This window comes from Blennius ocellaris (genome assembly GCF_963422515.1).
Source record: "Blennius ocellaris genome assembly, chromosome: 6".
NCBI lineage: Eukaryota > Metazoa > Chordata > Actinopteri > Blenniiformes > Blenniidae > Blennius > Blennius ocellaris.
The window spans coordinates 9790939-9810827 of NC_137655.1; the positions used below are offsets into that span (position 1 = coordinate 9790939).

The 19889-nt window shown below is 38.7% G+C and overlaps 1 protein-coding gene across 1 annotated transcript in view; it reads right to left on the bottom strand.

The window, feature by feature from the left end:
- Nucleotides 1-4190: 4190 nt before the first annotated feature.
- The window catches only part of lrp1bb (low density lipoprotein receptor-related protein 1Bb), a 292776-nt gene continuing 277077 nt past the window's right edge, over nt 4191-19889 (bottom strand). The window contains exons 86-92 of the mRNA XM_080497951.1: nt 19578-19682; nt 16603-16716; nt 14253-14329; nt 13325-13415; nt 12853-13003; nt 9214-9288; nt 4191-5428 (exon numbers count right to left, since the gene is read on the bottom strand). Coding sequence (XP_080354077.1) covers nt 5288-5428; nt 9214-9288; nt 12853-13003; nt 13325-13415; nt 14253-14329; nt 16603-16716; nt 19578-19682 — 754 coding nt within the window. The 3' untranslated portion in view covers nt 4191-5287. The remainder of the gene's footprint in view (nt 5429-9213; nt 9289-12852; nt 13004-13324; nt 13416-14252; nt 14330-16602; nt 16717-19577; nt 19683-19889) is intronic.

Consider the following 19889-nt stretch of genomic DNA (forward strand, 5'->3'; position numbering starts at 1 on the left):
ATGGCACATGACCTGGGACATTTGGCTATTGATGCTACCTGGATTTAGAGTTTTCAAGAAGCTGTTTTTGACATTAGCTCATTTATCCTCAATTATTTATCCCTATATCTTCCGTCTGTGTTGCTTGACCGCTCCCCTCCCCACCACTCGCCACACAAGGAGCTATAAGCTCTGTGCAGGCTGGAGCATGAGAATGGAGAACTTGTTGTTTATAATGTGAATACGACTCCTGCTGTTATTGATTCTGTCCGAGAGATGAGCCCTCTGGGTTTTTCTGATGTTTATGCAGGATAGTGGTGATGCTTGCTAAGTGGAAAAGAGACAAGAAAATCAATAGGCAAGGTGAGGGGAGGGGAGTGCCGGGCGTCTCTTAGTTCAGGATTTGTTTTAAAATTTCTGTTTTTCTCTTCTTTTGATGCATAGTTGTGGCTGGTTGAGAGGTTCGGCTGCGATCGCCTCATTTCATTCATTGACGAGATTAAGGCCTCATTTAGAGATATGTACAGAAGGGGTTGGCCAATGATTCCATGGTTTACGTTCTTAAATAAATGGATTTAAAACTTGCACCTTTCATTTATCTTTCTTCAATGTTGCCAATTACACTTTCCTTCACCACAGTACACTGTGGAGGGGTAGTTGGTAGCACTACATGTTCATCATCAACAGTAGTTAATTGAGTTCTCTTTTTTATAATAGAAATAAAATAAAATCAATAACAATTAGAATGCAAATAAAGGGACTTCAAGTGTGAACTTTAATGACCTTGATGTTGAATCTGTCGCTGTCTGTCTGTGTGTGTGTGTGTGTGTGTGTGTGTGTGTGTGTGTGTGTGTGTGTGTGTGTGTGTGTGTGTGTGTGTGTGTGTGTGTGTGTGTGTGTGTGTGTGTGTGTGTGTGTGTGAGCGAGCATGTGGGTGTGGTGAAACTCGATAATTTGCTCCACGTACTTATTTAACACCATGATCAAGACTATTGAAAGACCAGAAAAAGTCAAAAATATTATGGTTGCCAGAAGCAAATCGAAAATGACCTCAGGCTTTCTCGGGCACTGTGACTTTTTTTGAAAGAATGCTGATTAATGAAAGTTCACTAATTGATGACTGGAAAGTTATTTTCTGTCACAGTATTAATGTTGAAAATATCCCAATATTAGTAATCTTTAATTAATAATTAATGATTAATAGTAATCCTTAAGGTGCAAAGGAAAATATATCAGCTAGGTTCTACAAACAAATTACAAGTTAAAATATTAAAACTCTCAAGGAGACCATTGTGAACTGCAGTATACTGTTAACAACAAAGTCCAGAAGACATGTCCACAATCCATAATTATTGTATCAACACAAACACAATGTGAGGCAGGAACCAGACTGAGGTAAGAAACTTAAGGTGGACCTCAAAGTGCAAGACATTATTTATCCATGTCACTTTTCAGTTTTTAGAGAAGTGATTTTTTCCTGACTTGTTTGCCCAAAGAAAAGTTGTAGAACTTGGGTGATAAAGGAGCAATATTCAGCCCGCCGCTCACTGTATCGGAAACTGTTCACCCAAAATATGTGAGTACAGGCACAACACTGAAAATCACTCACTACTCACTCTCGGCCTGGGTCAAAAGCATGGTCAAAATAGGTGGGCCCGGATCTAAAACAGGTTGGTCCAGGATATCCAGGATATCTATTGGAGGGAGAAGAGATTTCTCTGATCTTGCGGAGAATGTTAAGGTCTCTCGGTATACGAAGGATATAGTCAAATGGAACAAAGACAAGAGTGTTTGTCATTTATTAAAAAAAATAAACTAAAACAGGACGCTTAAGTGTTGCAGGCTTTTAATGCTGAATATATTTAATGTAGAAGCTCCCAACTAGCAGAGGTCACTAAATTCAACCCATAACTATGTCTCTGCCGGCAATACAAATATTTCAACTAAAGGGGTTTATAAACGATCCCACAAGGCAAATTACACCCTGGTTTCACTTCATTATATTTTCATGGAAACTGAGTGTTAATATCTCTTTTTAAGTTGCAGGCTGCAGGCCCTTCCAACCAGACGCTCCTTCAAATTACTGTTTCTAATCCTTTTATTGGATCCAAGTGTTCAGAAAAGTGATCAAACAAGTTTAAACTTAAATTGACCTGAAAGTGAATTCATAATTGAAATGCTTTTTTTTTTTTTTTTTTTTAAAGCACTTTTAAACATTTTACTGTTTGTTACAGATATATTGCCAGGGGACTTGTAGTTTATGTTTGTACCGATTTTGTCCCAACACGTTTGGACATCTGCTTTTTTTTCTTTCCAGATATAAATACTTTTAAATAAAGAGATTTATAATCTTCTGGGTCAGGAATGTCAGTGAAAGATTTCAAAAACACTAAAAGTAGTGGCTCTGAAAATTCTTTAATTTGCTTCCATCCTGGATATGAGAAAAATCTTATTAGAAAGATCAACTTTGCAAATCTATTGAGTGAAGTGTTTTCAGGAGAACAGAATAACACAGTTTGAAGGGTCATTCAAGTGACAACAAATGGCCTCTTTGCTATGAAAGAAGATAAAAACATTGTGAAAATTCATGGTCACATGCTGAAAAGAAGAAAATTGGGATGGCTGACAAATTGAACCATATAACTGAACTTTTTCACTGCAGTTGATTAAAGATACATCGGAGTACAATGAGCAGACTGGCTGAGAAAAAATCAATAACAAGCAGCCAATGATGCAGGGTCACACAAAAATGATGAAACATATACCCTGGGAATAAAATAAATTAAAAGTTTAACTTTTCAAAGGGTTATTTGTCATTTATTACTCTTTAACAGTATTAGATACAATGAAGTATTGTCCTCACATTTAGAAAAGGGGTTTTCAATGTGTTTGTAACCCAGACCATCTTTAACATTAAACATGCTTTGTGTCATGACAAGAAGTCAGTTGAGCTCCTAACACTGTAACTATGTATTATTATTAACAGCTGTTATGATCCAAGTGAGACCCTTCTCCTACTAGACCCCTACCATTTCCAATTTTAAATATTTGTGAAGTCTCCATATAGATCCTTCTGCTGTAGTAACAACTACATGTAAGCTCTTGCACCAAATTTTCTTTTCTATTCAAATACATTCACAATGACTTCTCAACTCTCAAAAACTCCTCCATTTCTTTTTCGGGCTGGCAAATGATCACTCAATGCTCTGGGTTAAGAATTTTACCTCACTCAACTCATTGCTTTCAACTGTGATTGCTTTATTTTATTTTAATTTTTTGAAAACAACACTGGAAAAGGCCCAGACTGATATTGCCAGGTGTTATGACGCCTGGAGAGACCTGCCCCTCCCACAATGACTGACATTTGCTTTTACACCACAATAGGTATTCTATGAATTTCACAGTTTTTCAGGAAGCTGACCAAAATACCTGAATACAACTTGGTGCATCTCAAGTAGTTACTTTAAAAAAAGTGAAGAAATCTGCAACCGGCATTTTTCAAAAGATGAGGTGCCCGACAGCAAGTGATGAAATAAACTCAGCAAAACTTAAAAAAACCAAAAAAACGACAAGATCACTGCACAAAGAAGTAAAAATATCCATGGGTTTTGTAAAACAGTATTTTGTTTTGGGTTGATTTTATGAAAAGATCAAAACAGTAATTCACCTTCTTCGCACTTCTATGTCAGTATCATTGTTATCACTTAAGATGTCAGACAAATTGCGACAAAGTTACGATGCCTGTAGATGAAGAAAGTGGCACAGACAGATGGAGAAGAATGGGGGAGTGCCGTTTCCTCTCCTGGTGTATGCTTGCCTGTGTGAAGAGGCAGCCATTGTAGGTAGAGTAAAAGTGGACTAAATTATCATTCAGCAAGAGGCACTGATGCTGTGTCCCCACCCCGAGGTAATAAATGGCATTGGCGTTCCGCAACACACTGGGAGGGCAATAATCTTCCATCAGCCACCTTCCTCGGCACAGCAGGTGAAGGACCACCCAGGGGTGATTGACTTGTCAGGTCAGTTGTCGGGGGTGTCAAAGCTGAGTGTCGGTTCACTGATTGAACAGGCTGACTCACAAAATATATTACTGGGACGAAGACATTACATTAACTAAAGTAACTTGCTGTGGTGGGCGACTGTAGTGTCTGTGCGAATGGGGGGGGGGGGGGGGGGGGTGAAGATGCGGTGACTAAAACAGGACCACACTGTGGAAATAAGCCCCCTTTATTCAATATGGATTTACATTTTATATAAAAAATTACTTACATTTAATACATTTCTTCAAAATACAAGCAGCCAAACGACATACAAATCAAATACAAAATTATAAAATTTCTTATATTTATTATCTTCCTTGTCTGAATTAACAGATGTGTTTTATAATAACTCCTATTGGCCTTTTAGTAGCTGTGGTAAACCTCTTCCTTCAATCCATCTGTTGATATACGAGACCTAGAAAAATATGGTATTCAGGATCTGTCTCTTCAGTGTACAGTACAAGTTCTGGGAATCGGATCGGAGAACATTCAGGGTGGGCTTCAATCTCTTCCCCCGAAGGGTAAGTTCATATGGTGGATTACTGCTGAAAGGGGGGAAATGGAGCTTGAAATCGGCAGAAATGGGAAAGACACAAGACTCGCGGAATTGCGTATAGCGTAGGAAAGGTTCGTGTTGACACGACGTGGATTATGGCCATTGATGGAACCGTGAATAGATCCGTCAGAAACAGAACAGAGAAAGAGACAAATCATCCAGAGTTTCAAGCTTCACTGCTCAGTTGTGAAGCCTCGTGGTCCATCTATCACGTTTAAAAAAAAGAAAGAAAGAAAGAAAGAAAGAAAAGCATCTGCATAACAAACAACCAACATAACCCTCTTCTACAATACGTACATGTGTTCAGAAAGATCAAGTCAAAGCTTCCTGCGTCACCGTCCCCAACACAGTGTCCACACTCGTCATAAACAGGGGATGGGTACAAATCCTAGCACTGCATTTTAAGGGTAGAACTGTGCACAGGTGTGGCTTACTGTGTTAATAAAAGTTTTTGCAAATCAGCAGCTTTACCTCAGTGTCATAGAGTATACAGTACAGCGCTGTAGAACTTATTTGTGACGAACATTAGAGAGCAAACTGTCAATGGAAAATAAAAGCTCTTGGGCACACCGACAGGGACGTCACGCTGATGCTCCACCAGCAGGAGCCTCGTAGGAAATAGAAAAAAAAAAAAAAAGAAATCCTCTTTCCTCCTTCATATTATACATTGTACACTGTGGTAAAAAAAAGAAGTACAAAGTGTAAAGTTAGGCTATGCGGCGGTTTCATGAATTGTCCCCTCTAGTTTCTTTGGGAGTAGCTCTCTCCTCTCGTCGATACTGATGACCGGCTTCCGGCAGTTTTGCCCGTCGATATAGATCTTTGCATACACCGGGTTGGAGTAGTTCATGGGCTGTTTGGGAGGGACAGAAGTTGGCGGGAAGAAAACAATGAAACACCGATTCAAATTAATAACTTCAGAACAGTCTCAAAGTTACATTGGAAGTACATATATACTGTATTGCACTAAAGTTGATAGATTACCTCATCACGTAACACGTTTTGACCAAAAATTTGATTATTTTATTATCTAATGCATAATTAAGTGTTGTGCTGGTTTTGATGAGGTCAGGTGATATTATTTATTTGGGATGGGATCTCTACTTTTTCAGCTTTGGCACATGATGCAATGCATGATGGGATTGTGAAATTGTCCTCTAACCATTATGGCCAGAGAGAGATAAAGAGAAAGTTTATTTATTTATTTATTTTTATTTTAGTGATGGTTTGAGAGGTGATATATATATATATATATATATATAATTAGCCAAGGTGTTTTTCTTTTTTTAAACTTCACATTGCTCAGCTCGGAGCTGTGAAATCTTCTTTCTAGCACTATGCTTTTCACACTGTTTACCAATTAGCTGATGTTTACCTGAAACTTAAAAGTTAACTTGCTGTAAAATTGACATACTCATCACTGTGAGGAGTTTATTGTGAATAATAAAAAGTGTTAAGACCTTGTTGATTCATTTCACATGTTAATGACACGCTGCAGCAAACCCTTCAGTCTCTGGTCAACATGATCTGGTCAGCGCTGTTAAAATGATCCATGGTGCATTTTAAAGTGACCATGAAATTAAGGGTACCTAAAATGTCAATGATAGGTATTAGCTTAAATGGTCTTCACCTTAAATTGTCTTCTTTAAATTTTCTTGAAATGCTTCTTATCTTGCAGCTCAGAATTTCTTTAGCCTTCTGTATGTTTGCAATCTTCCACCACTGAGATGGCATATATTTAATCTTTTTTTCTTCGGAGGTCAGTTTCCTTGGTTAAATACTCTTTATCTCTTTAAATGCCAGCTCTGTACTTCATTTTAATGCAGATGTCACAGATGAAAAGTGCCTGCCAATAATTTTCAGACTCATTTAGTTTTCACTCCCTCTAATGAAATGGGCTTTAACTGGACTTTGCTGGCAATGTTAGATTCAATCAAACCGTAACTAAAAACCATCTGCATTATTGATTTATGACACAAAGTTAATGAATTGATTCATTCTGACAGTCGCTTTTGTCGTTTCTTGTGTGTATGTCTGTGAACTCGTCGAGAGTGAGACTGTGAGAACAGATGGTAGGACAAAACAGTCCTCTTGATTGATATGGAACAGTGAAACATTTTGTTTTGCTGATGGCATGGCTTTATCGAACTGATGTTTTTGTGCTGTCAATCACTTCTTCCATCTGCTGGGATGTAACTGATGAGAAGTCGACTAGACAAAGCCCAGTGGGATACCCTCTGCACTGATCAGAGAAATCCTCAGCTGAGCCATCTAAAGTGGAGATCAACTTGGTCATCATCTTTGTCCAGCCTGATGTTGTGGGACTATCATCTGTTATTTGAAGTTTCTTCAAAAAGAACAAGTGTAATTCAGGGCTCACGATTTGTTCGGTGTAAAACTATACACATCACTTACTTTCTAGGGCAACACTTTCTATAATTTCTATTAATTGTATTAAACCTATCCAAGCATACAGTGTTTTAGCTTGATTTTGCCAAAATGAGAACACTGCAGGACAGTCAAGCCCAATTCAGTTCAAAGGCCACATGAAGCCCAGTTTGATATACGTTGGCCAGACAAAATAACAGTATAAAATGCATAAATAGTCTATAAAAGGCTGCAACTATGAATGTTTTCCCCTTATTTTAGTGAACATTAATAACATTCCATGACAACTTAAATGAGTTTCTTTCTTAAAAAAAAAAGTTTATATTTCCAATGCAAAAGGTCACTTTTCAATATACCAATGTTATTGAGGGCTCCTGGTGCAAAATACAGTGACATGTCAAAATACAATGTGTCTTTCAAAAGACTCAAACTTTGTAATTTTTATCATTTGCAAGCTCCTCATGGCTGATTTAGATTCAGGCGGGTTTTAGCCTGATTTAATGTTATACTTGGTGAGTAGAATTAGAAAGGGATACAAAAACATAGCAGTTACTGGTGGTATAAATCTTCACCACAGTATTACTCAATGGAAAATGTGCAATAGATCTTTAAATCAATAGCAATAGTATTAGAGGGGCTTACTTTATCAAGAAATAGGTCTGGAAAAAGGGCTCTGCCTATATCAGGATATAATATTCGGATACTGTTGTTATTCTGAGTTCTGTGTAACAGAACTGGGCTTGAGAAAAAAGAGGAACATGCTGGATTACGATCTGTTGGCACCTGCTTGGACGATGTTGTTAATAAGCTCCTCAAAGGTTTTGAAATTCTGGCTCTCCTAGTCTTTGGATGACATCGCAATGCAGGAGAAACCAAAGCAAAAGAGTGACGATAGTTGGAGTGAAATCAAGGAGTCCGAAGATCAGTGTGAGGATTATACTGGAGACACTGGAGACGGTAGCATTTGCAGGTTTTTGTTCCGTCTGTTTTCGTAATCATCTTTCCCTCAGAAAAATAAAATTAATACCTTCATAAAAACTGTTTTTTTTTTTAAACAGTTGTTTATATCATATTTTCTGGACTATTTTATTTTAGTGTCACATTAAGAAGCATCATAACAAATATACCAGTGCATACCATCTAGGACCACTAGATGTCACTGTACGGCAAGGGAATGCTGCTACATTATGGCCAAAAAAACCTTAGGTACTGTCAGAATTGACAGTGCAAGTTAAATAAAAAAAACAACAAACAAACAAATAAACACAAAGAAAAAAACAAACTACACAGCAGAATTGTATCTAAAACTTATAAGATACACGACAGAAACTACGCAGAAGAGAGTTCAGAGTGTGAAGCATAATCGTGGGCTAAAAATACAACAGCCAGAACTGAAGAACAAATTCACAGATGGCTCTGGAACAGCAGCTGCTGGATGAGTGGAGTTACATATTGGAATGAGAAAATCAATGACTGATATGTTTTTTCCTCATCATGGCACATTTTTTGACATATGTGACTCAGGTGCAATTTATACTCCCAAAAATACGTAATCTACTGTATATATGGTATTTATTTCCTTTGATATACACATCTGTATATCACTGCATTGTTTCTGGGCACATTCGTCTGGAGTTCAAAACCTCAGATATTATCTCATAAAACTTGCATCTTTGTCATTTCAGACAGAAGTCATTTGATACTTTGAACTTGCATTTCTCTCATATGATCTGAATCTCAATTTAGTTTATATTCTTTATTCATGTGAGTGGAAAATGAATTCAGAAGCTGAGGAATAGTGGAGAAACACATAATTGTGTAATTTCTTCACAAAGTTTATAACTGCAGCTATAAAGGTTTAACATTTTTAGTCTGTTAAGAGTAAATAAAAACACATACATTCAAAAAAATACAGCGACAAGAAAAATACTCATGCATTTTAGTGGTTTCTTACTCACCAGGCATGCAGAGACTAGTCAAGGTAAACAGCACAACCATGCAGAAGCATGCAATTATGTCCATTTAAGACAATTGTATACATTTTAAACTCATTAGGATGATATGCAATCACTGACCCCAGGAAACATATGGTTCTCTGTATATTTCGTGAGTTTTCAAAAAATAAAATAAAAAAATCAACACATGTAAATGACAACTTGTTTGAGATGTTTGTGATGCGACTGTATCACTTCAAAACAACACAATGAATGGAATAAACTAATAAACGAACATGATTTTTTTGAAATTCACCTGTCCAGGGATTACCTCCTTGGGCACAGAATTGATGCCCAAGGCGTGAGGGTCACTGGATTTTACACACCAACCCTGTAACAAAACAAGCGCCATCTGTGTTTATCAAGTTGGTGAAGGTTACTCTCCATAGTCCTACACCAAAGCGGGTTAGGAAACATGCTCTCATATAAACCAAACAAGCAGAGACGGTTAGAGTAGCAGGAAAGAGAGAGAGAGAGAGGGAGAGAGAGAGAGAGAGAGAGGTGGAGCGCGAGAGCAAATCCACATTCACACCAACATGTCACGGTTAAAAATACAGCCAGGCTGGACTCACAATATCAGATGTCAAAGTTGGCAGCACATGAAGCAATAATATTAAGCCTGAAGCTTTAGCAGGTGAGCTCAATAGCAACAACAGTGAAGGTGTTATGATTCATTGGATATTTGGGGTGTTAGCGTGGGGTCCGGAGGTGTTGAATAGAATATATCGCGGGCCAGGTGGAAAGTCCATGTGGTTCAGGTGCAGTGATGCATTCTGGCACACGAGCCAGCTTTAAAGAAAGCCCGGTGTAATTCTATTTGAAGTATCCCGATGCTGCACATCACATTACAGCATAACAGCTATTCTACTCCAGTGCAGCACTGAATTATTGTTGAAGCGCTGGGAAACAGTTCTGACTTGGTGATTGGTGTCCCTGCTTCTGCCTGCAATTAAAGCCGACATATTGATGTTCTCAAAACGCGGAGAATAATTAGCAAGTGTGATGAGGATTGGCAATATTCAAGGTCCGTTAAATCTTTAGCGGCTCCTTTTCTGCATCGGGGAAACAGGACGCAAAATAAATGTGAGTTAACAACACATTCCTGTAAATTAATCTACACCACTTCACATTTCATTTGCAGATAACATTTGACGTCACATTTCTGGAAAGAGCAGAATTCTTGTCACACTGAGCACACCGACACACTGCCCGTCTTGCAGTCCCAACTAATGTGTTTGGCTCATTACTATTCCAAAGACATAGAGGAAAAACTATAATTTGCTTCCAGCTCAGTACTTTCAAATATTGATTTATACCTTTGTTAATTAGTTGCTTTTTCATTATAATGCGAAAAAATGTTTGCAAAGCATTTTTTAGGGATAATAGCTGACAAAACAATGCAGCTGGTGTCAAATTACAAACACAAATCTAGTTGATTTATTGCAGAGGAACAGAGTGTACAAAAACATTAGAGACCAATAATTACAATGAATAATAGATATATACAGTAAGAGAATATGCGTTTTTAATGAAGGTTTAGCAGTTATTTACCTCCACAGTAAAACCAATTACATATATTCTCAAATTTGACTGATGTGGTGGGAATGGGAAGAAATGTTTATCACAAGGATAAGTAAGGCAACAACAACAACCACCAGAACATGAACTGACTGTATGTACTGATCTTTGAGCAAAGGATGTTTCTTTCCTTATAAAAGGCTTGATGCAACTGAAAGATGAGCTTCCTGGAAACTTTCCAGTTGATAAGAGTAGGGATTAGCGAGCTGGGTGAAAGAGTACAGAGGCTAAAATGTCCTTTTTCAGCAGCTCATTGGAAAAAGTCAATAGTTCACGCATTGAATGTGTTTTGTTTTGCACTCCATTTCACAAGACATTCTTGGACACAAAATAAAGACTCTAATACCAGACAAATAATAAATGATCTGATCTATAATATACATATAGAACTTGTATGCTGAAATTTTTCTTATTGCGTTCAGAAATGCTTGTAATGGAAGTAGAAAATGTGTGTTAGTGGAAACAAATGTCTGAGAACGATTATGTGTTTGTACAATTGTGGTTGATTGTGGCTTAACGTCTGAAGATGTAGGTCACACTGTGAGAAAGGTCTGCAAGATGGCCATTGTTTCTAGTTGAGCTGCTCTAAGTTTGAACTCCTGGGAGACCTTCCTGCACCGAGCATCTCTCCTTTTTTATTCACCAAACATTCATGTGTTGCTATTACTGGGGCGGCTGTGGCTCAGTTGGTCATCTCCAAATGCAGGTTTGATTCCTCCTCCATTTGTCTAAGTGTCCTGAAGCAGGACGCTGAACCCCATATTACTCCCAATGGATGGATTGAGCTCCGTTGATTGATCTGTGTGTTAATGGGTTAATGTGATTAACGGTGTAAATTGCTTTGGAGTTGCCTCGGCAGTGGAAAAGCACTATTTATGTCATTGAAACCCATTAACATGGAGGCTGTATTCTCTCTCCTGAGTGGATTCATTCCACCCATTGTTCTCTAACCCCCAACTTGTGCAACAAAAAGCCATTACCTCTGAGTTGGTTCTGGAGAAGCTTTTTTCTGGTAAGTTTTACCATCTCAAACCTTTGTCTATGCAGCTGATGTGGAACTGGGGAGTTGGCTATGGGCTGAATAAAGTAGAACAGTCTGGAACAGGCCCCTGCATACTCCCTTTTTGAACCCATAACAACAACAAGAAAATTCGACAGTGACGTCAGCCAGCTGCCAAAAAAAGGGCTTTTTCGGCAGGACTGTTCATACTTGGAGAAGAAGCTGTCAAACACGCAGGCCACGCCCCCTCACAGCAGCCACACGTCAAACGTTTTAACATTTCAACTGCACAGCCTATTTCTCGCCTCCAGTGCTTTCAGAAATACATTTTTCTGAACTGTTTTAGTAATAAAATAGTTTTTGTCTGAGCTGCAATGTTGGTCCGGTTTTATCTACAGGAGCTGACAGTTTTTAATGATGCGTTCAGGTGCATCGTGTAAGTATGCTTCCGACATGTGAAAGAGCTGCGGGGCTCACGCAGTAGCGAGGTTACTGTCTAAATATGATTAAAACATGACTGATAGTCAGTAGCAAGCTGGAACATGCATGCGCAACACACGGCAGTGCCGAAGGTACCGTCACGGCATCATGATTGCTTCACGAAGCGATGTGACCGATGCTTACAAGCTACCTCAAGTAACAAGCATTAGAAATGCAGCAGACAATGACGCTGCAATCAAAGTGACAACAGTGCTGTGTTGAAATCGTTTGCTGATTCCCCAAGAGGTAAAACATTTGCCTGTATCTGACCGTGAAGAATTGACTACTATCACTGAACTATGTGGGCCCCATTCCACTGGCTTCATCCAAAAGCTCCCCTTCAAGGACTGTTATCCTGGTGCAGGTACTTCATCACAGACCTCTCCACTTGGAGACACAGACCACTCAAATCTGCTGACATATGGTTTAATTCTTAATCCTAATTTACATAATTTCCAAAGGACACATACATGACCTGCAGGATAATGCTATTTTTGCATACTAAATATGTCATACTCACGTTTAGAGTTTTAAGAATTCACGTTGCACAGAGTAGCTGGAAATAAGCTTGTAGTAGCCTCATTCTTGTTAGGTAGTTAGTGTTCAGTGTGACAAGAGATTCTGACAAAAAGACTAGACTGTAGGTAAAACTTCAACTTTTAGAAGTGATAGAAGTCCTTTGTCCACATTTAGAGGCTTATTTCTGTTTGAGTTGGTCTGGAACATAAAGGGTCATTAGTGTAACATATTTGTACTTGCTTGAGTTCTTCCAACATAACATCACATAATCAGCATTAAAATTACCGGAGGAATATGTTGGTGACAGCACAAGCCCACCTTGTGAGGGTCGAGTGTGAAGTTGGGTCGTAGCAGGCTGCCTGCGTCGGCGTGGTTGTCGTGGTCCACTTCGTACATGTTGTAGGACGGGTTCCCGATCTCCACGTTAATCCCACCGTTCGTCATGGGCTGCCTCTGAACACGTTTGCCCCTGAGGTTTGTGAAGCCAGAAGAGCATAAACGTGATATACGAACTGAAAGTACTGAGCATGCTGTGCGGTGTTGAATGAGCCCTCACAACAGACCATCACATCACAGCACTTGGCAAACTTGGAATGCAAAAGCTCTGCTGGATAAACCTGAAAGCTGATTTATAATCAGAGGCTGATCAGAGTTCAGGTGTTCTACAGAACGAGTTGACACAAGAAAAGACTTTCCACTTAAAAAGCAACAAAACTCATTCATCTTCAAAGTCATGCATCTCTCATCTGTTCCACCTTGGGAAAAATGTTTTTGGGGTTTATTCACATACCTTTGTCTCCGTCTGCAGATGTAAACACCTGCTACCACCATCACAATCAAGATTACCAGCAGGACCAGAGGCACAATGATAGCTATGCTCCCTGTGGGGGACAGACGAAAGGAGAGATGGTGATCAAAAGATCAGAGGTGAGTTCAGACAGTGGGTATGGCTCAAAACAAGACACTCTCACAATATTTACTCACTGTTCCTGTTTACACAATACAGTGTGCAGCAGTAATGGTGCAACACTCTCACTTTCATGAAACACATCCACAACCCTGATCCTCTGTTGGACAACACAACATATTTAATGTAAAAGACACAAAGCTTAGAAGATGTACTCATTTACGTTAATGTTTTCTGTTATGCTCCTTAAATTCCTTTAAAAACAAAATGGTCACATTACAAGCTCAGATAGGCCGGAAAACAGCAGCTGCTCAAATTCAAATGAGGTGAACCTGCTGAGGGAAGGCTTTCTGTGCTCCAATAATGCAAATGGGGCAGGGTTGGCTGGAGTTCAGTCAGGATGCCAATCAAGACTGCTTCCAAATATTGTATATTATGGACAAGTTTAACTTTAAAGTTGCTAGTAAAACTGCAGCATGGATTCATTTCAGATTTAGAAATAAAGACTCTTGCATAGTGTTTTGCAGTGAGCACTCTCGCCTCACAGTGAGACAGTTCCCTGTTCGAGTTTTATTTTATATTAGCACGTTCTCTCTGTGTATGCATAGGTTTTCTCTCGGGAAAATGTCCCCTGCTTTTTGATCAGAATTAGCTGGGATTGGCTCCAGCCACCTGCAAGCCTATGCTGGACAAAGTGATGTTGACAATAGATGATGTAAATAAGAATTTGTCTGGATGACAAAAGGGCCTGACTCGAAATATAGATATGTATATATAGCTATATGTGTTCAAGCGGGATAACGTTGCTCACCTCCACTGGTATTGTCTGATCTGCTGCTTTTAGGGGCGGGTCTCTCACACTGTGTTCCTGCCCAATTGGCTGAGCATCTGCAGGAGGTCAAAACAGAAATATCAATAAACTAGGATTAACATAACTTTTGTAGTTGAGAGACTGCTGAGAAAACACCTTTGCAAGATGAACTACGGAATGATGTGACTGTGGCTTACATATACAAACACATTATGATTCAGTCTTGCCATGAAGTGCTTTGATCGCACACAAACAAAAAACACCACCTGGAGAGAGAGCACTATGCACGTATATGTTGTGTCCGTAAGCAGTGTGTGTGAATTTACATGTTGAATATTCAGTGTATAGGAAAAAAAAAAAAACACTCAAAGGATGACAGCAGTACAACAGGTCGTCATCTTATTTGTGTTCCAATGAGATCCGATGGGCGTGATGTATGACCCTTGTTAGAGGAGGTGAACTCTAATTCCACATGACTGACGCAGATGGGTCTGGAAAGCATGAGTGACCTAGTGGGTGCGATAACGTGATTAAATTATCCAAATTTACATGCGGCCTCAGATTCACAGCATCGGGATATCAAAAAATATAAATACTGCCCCATACGCATAGGAAATCAATCACGTCTTTGTAGGACAAACTATCACAGTGACATGAAATTTAATGGGACTTTGGGGGCATAAGCTCCTTTGGGAGGCATAAACCAAAATAAAACTCTCTCAGTGAAAAATAAATTCTTTTTGTTGAAGCAGTTAAAAGGTAAACGCTGATGAGATGTTCAGGTCTTGTAAATCACATTTATACGCAATGACTGGGAAGTAAAGGACATGGCCACCATGCACAGACTGATGCCCACATCACACACACAGTGTTGTCGTGTCTCCTGGTTCATGTGTGCGGGGTGAGGACTGCATGAGATGGCTGGATGGGTGGCGGTAAGGGGCAGCAGAGGTGCAGAATCATGCAGCAGCTGATGATGTAATAATTGCTGCGTTTGCTAACATCAGCTAAATGTGTCATAAACACTGTCAAAGTGAAGTATGTAAATTTGATATGAATAAAAGATGAGCGTATTTTTGTGCCAAACTGCTGCCACTACAATCACTCAGTACAAAAATAGTAGTGACTGACTGTAGATTTAAATTCTTTGTTAAATGTTTTAGCAAAAAAGATTTGTATTTGATCTATTTATTCCTGATGAGCGTAATATATTGATTAAGCTTGCTCAGCCTTTTTTCTATTGCTTTTTTGTTTCAGTGATGAAGTTTCAAATATTTATTTGTGTTCCTCAAACTTTTTTAGCCGATATTGCTATTAGTAATATTATATAAATATTATATACATTTTACCTCTAAACTTGCATTTCTTGTTTTATGAGCATCTGCGTTGCATGTTTGAACGATGTTCTGAATTGCTGCAGTGCCTGGGGACAAATATTTTTTGTGGGACGAACACCATCTTATTTAATTTATGTTTTTATTAACTTGAATTTTGATACTTTTTAATTTGGTTGTGTTGTCTGCATGATGAAACAAGATTACCAGGGTTGGAATTCATAGTGTCAGAGTTTGTAGCATCTTTCCGAGGAACAAAGGACAAAACATTCAGGGTAAAATGTGCCCATGTTTTTAAAAGCTAGATTTAGTTTGTTTTACTGCTCAGTCATTTCCTGCAAAATTGATGTGTAATTTTTATTGTTAAGACAAAAAGTTAAAAAATACAGTAGCAATAAAAGCATCATGGGGTGGCTTTTCCTGTCATCAAGTGTCCTTGTGAGGCTGATTGAAGGGTTTTGAGGATATTTAGACTTTTTAATCTAGCTCAGACCTACAGCACATTAATTTAAATAAATAGTATGATCACATTTATTCCTGACTACTTTAAAATGGTGCCATATTGTTTTCCGTTGTGCCTCTTTTATCGCTGTATAGTTGTAGCAGTAGTATAAATAAAAACACAAAATATGAATCAGTCATCCTAATATAGGAAGTAGCTATTCTTTCACCCAGAGCTAGAAAAATGAACTGGTAACAAAAAGCCAATGGGCCAAACAAACTATTACTTTACAACACCTATGACATAACAAAGTGGTTTAAAATGGCCAAACAAATGTTACACTCAGTTTAAAATGACCCTATTTGTAAAGTGTATCATGTTGTAGAGGACCTTGAGTTATTTACTCCAGCACTTATTACACGATGAGCTGCTACATGGAGGCTCTGTGATAAAGAGTCCGTACAGTGGACCGAGTTTGAAATGAAGCCGGATGGAGTGTGGGTGGGGTGGTGTATACAGAAGGGGGAGAGGTGAGTGGGCTCTGAATACAGCTGGAGAGGTGAGAGGGACCTACTTGCAGCGTGGTTTGTTAAGAGCTGTTAATGTGCACATCCCCTCATTCTGACAGAAGTAATCGCAGGGGTTGGCCAGCTCATCACAACGTTGGTTCTTGAACCCTGACGTGCAGCTGCAAAACATTGTGTCGGGATTGATAAAAGGGCCTTGGAGAATGTATATTGTTGAACTGTAGGCTGCTTTGTGAATGGACACTGACACGCTAAAGAAAAAAAACAAAAAAGACCTTTTACTTCAGTTATAGGTCAATGTTGGGTCTCCATCAGACAAATTATCAATCAGAAAAACACAAATCAACTTCGAAAGTGGGGAATTTCTGCAAAGGAAACATCTGTTATAGCAGTGTTGAATCTGTGATGGGTGTTTTCTGGACAAAATAAATAAGACACATATAGCATGGAAAACCTGTCATTTCATGAGTGCTGTATAACCCTCACCCTACTACAAACAAAGAAACCCCAGAAATACAAATATGTTATACTACACAAGCAGCTTCTATTTCAATGTTTAAAGAAAAAAAAAATCCAAGAATTAATCATTTCTGTGACTGTCAGATTTTCTTGGGTTGGTTCACAAGACACAGGAAGACATGTAAGGAGATAAATTACAAAAATTCCATCCAGACTTGTAAAAATTATGGTGTTTTCTTGATGATACACTAAAATCTTTGTTAATTTTGTAGTTTTACTAGTTTGTTCTTAAAAGACCATCATAATAAGGTTCAGCAGGAGAGGTGAGTCTAAACGTCCAAAGACTGCAGTTAGCGCAATGAGATGCAATCAAAAAGTTCCTTAATGGTGCCTATAAAGAGGGGAAAATTACCCGTTTCAAATTTGATCACTGCCCTTGTCATAGTAGTCATTTTGTTGCAGTGATACACCACTGAATGGAAATCTCCTTCACACAATTAAGTAATAATCATCTCCATCTTCCACATGCTGATTTTCAATGCACTATAAGCACACAGATCATGAAAAAGAGCCAATTGGTCACCATTCAGGTGGTTTGCGCCAAACTATCTCCTTCGGACACCTCCGATTGATGACAGTCAGTCCCGGAAAATTAATTTATGTTGTGCAGCTCCTATAAGTCTATTGGTTGAGTAAACAGGAGAAATGTTTCATGTTAAACGACATTAGGGGAACTAATGCAAAGACATTGTGTCACCATGTTCAACAAGAAGTAACCAAATATTATGAAAATACATTTGAAAGTTACATCGACATGTATTTTTATCAATACATTTGAAATGCACATAAACATGTCAGATCTAATTATTACAATTATCTGATTGTTCAGAGCACACAAAAATGTGTGAGTTACAAATATTTTTTAACTGAAAAGGTAAGTTTTTTTTTTTTTTTTAAAGAAATATTATAGTTTTGCAAATAACATTGAAAAAGTCTGAAGAGTGTGCTTTAACCTGAGCAAAACAAAGCAGAGCGGAGATTTGAGTCAAGAGTTAATAAAAATGTGAAACTTTTGGCTTGAGAGCAGGTAAATAAAACACTTTGCATCTACATAATTGTGACGTTACCTAATCTCTGACTCGGAAAAATAAAAGCAATAATAATATCTGTTTATTTATTCAGGCTGAATGTATAACCTATTCAAACTGAGGTCCACTTCAGCAAATAGATTCTTATAAAGCCCCGTCTCTGTTTGTCTGCATAACAATCAGGAATTGATTAGCAGAAAAGTTCAAAGTGATGAACGGAGAGGTACAACAACAGCACTTCTTCATCTGCAGAGAAAAACACATACTCCTGATCCTCAGCACAACACAGTAACGAGCATTGAACCAATGCTGTGCAACTACTGAAGCAACTGAAGAGTCTGAATGAAATAAATTAAACCTCCATACCTACAAAGTTGGTTTCAAGGGAGAATATTGGAATACTTCACAGCAGCTCAAATGTTTCTTTCCTGAAAGTTTTTTGTTTAAAATCTGCATAAAATTGGAATTATCATCACAAATGAAACAACTCTGCCCTGTAAGGTTTTTGCTTTGTGAAGGCTTGATGGAATATACATTTACCGAGAGTATTAAGGTCAAACAGTGTGATTTCTTGACACAGACGTATCCATCATCTCACATAATATCTCATCTTAGCAGAAAATAATCAACTGCATTATCAGGATCTGTTAACCTCATCGAATAAGATGGAATCATTTGCATAGAAATTGATTCTATCCTCAGGAATTTGTGAGTGGTGCCCACAAATTTCAATTTAACTACAGTGGACAATGGACATTTAAAAAAAAAAAAAAAAAAAAATAGAGCATTGGCTTTTGAAATGGATTTCCAATTTCCTCTTTGGACAGATTTTCAACACAGAACTGCATGTGATTATAGCGGAGGAAATGGTAATTTGCAGGCCGCCCTTTGAGGAGCCTTTCACAATCATTCTCTTCGTGTCTGCCACTCAAGTTTTTGTCTGATACAAGTATTCGAGCTTCATGGCATCGTGAACTCCTGACATATGAGCCAAGTTTTTTGCCCCCCCACCCCACCCCCTAGAAATAAAACTTCTAAAACCGACTAGTGAAAGGAGTCGCAGAGGTCTGACACCAGCTCTTAACTCTTAAGAAGGAAGAGTGTGATATGTTCAGAATGGCAAGCTGTGAAGGAGCTGGAACCCATTTTTATCTGCTTGAAAACCTTAAGCCAGAGCGAGGTGTCACACAGCAGAGGATAGTGTACTGGCACTTAGCCCCCCGCTGTTCCATGGCCTCCACATAGTGACATCAAACCTTCCCTCAACTTAAGGATTTCTTTCCAGAGGAAGACATCCATCTTGTGCTGCTGTGGAAGGAGAGAAATGGTACCCCGTGATGATTTTCAGTTCTGCTTTTAAAGCCAGGCTTTTCAGGGCACAGAGCCAGCATTTGAATAGAAACCATAGTGTGAATGATAGAGGAGAACATTCAGCTTTTTTTCCCCCCGCATTCGCCCATTAAGCAGTGACTTACTGACAGAAAGGCAGGTTGGTGTCAGGGTCCAGGTGACAGGTGCCTCCATTGTAGCAATATCCGTCACACAGTTGACAGCTTGGCGCTATTCTGCCATTTGTGCAGCTGGAGGGTGAGGAAATAATGGATGCTAGTTACAAACAGCAAACAATACTTTTACAAGAAGCAAAAAAAGGGACTGAATGGTGATTTTTGTCAAATGTATGCATAATTCATGAGAAGATGGAGCGTTCACCTGGCTTCTAATTCACTGACATTACCAAAGACTAAATTGCTGCAGGGTGTGAGGCCCAATACATTTTTTTTTTCTCA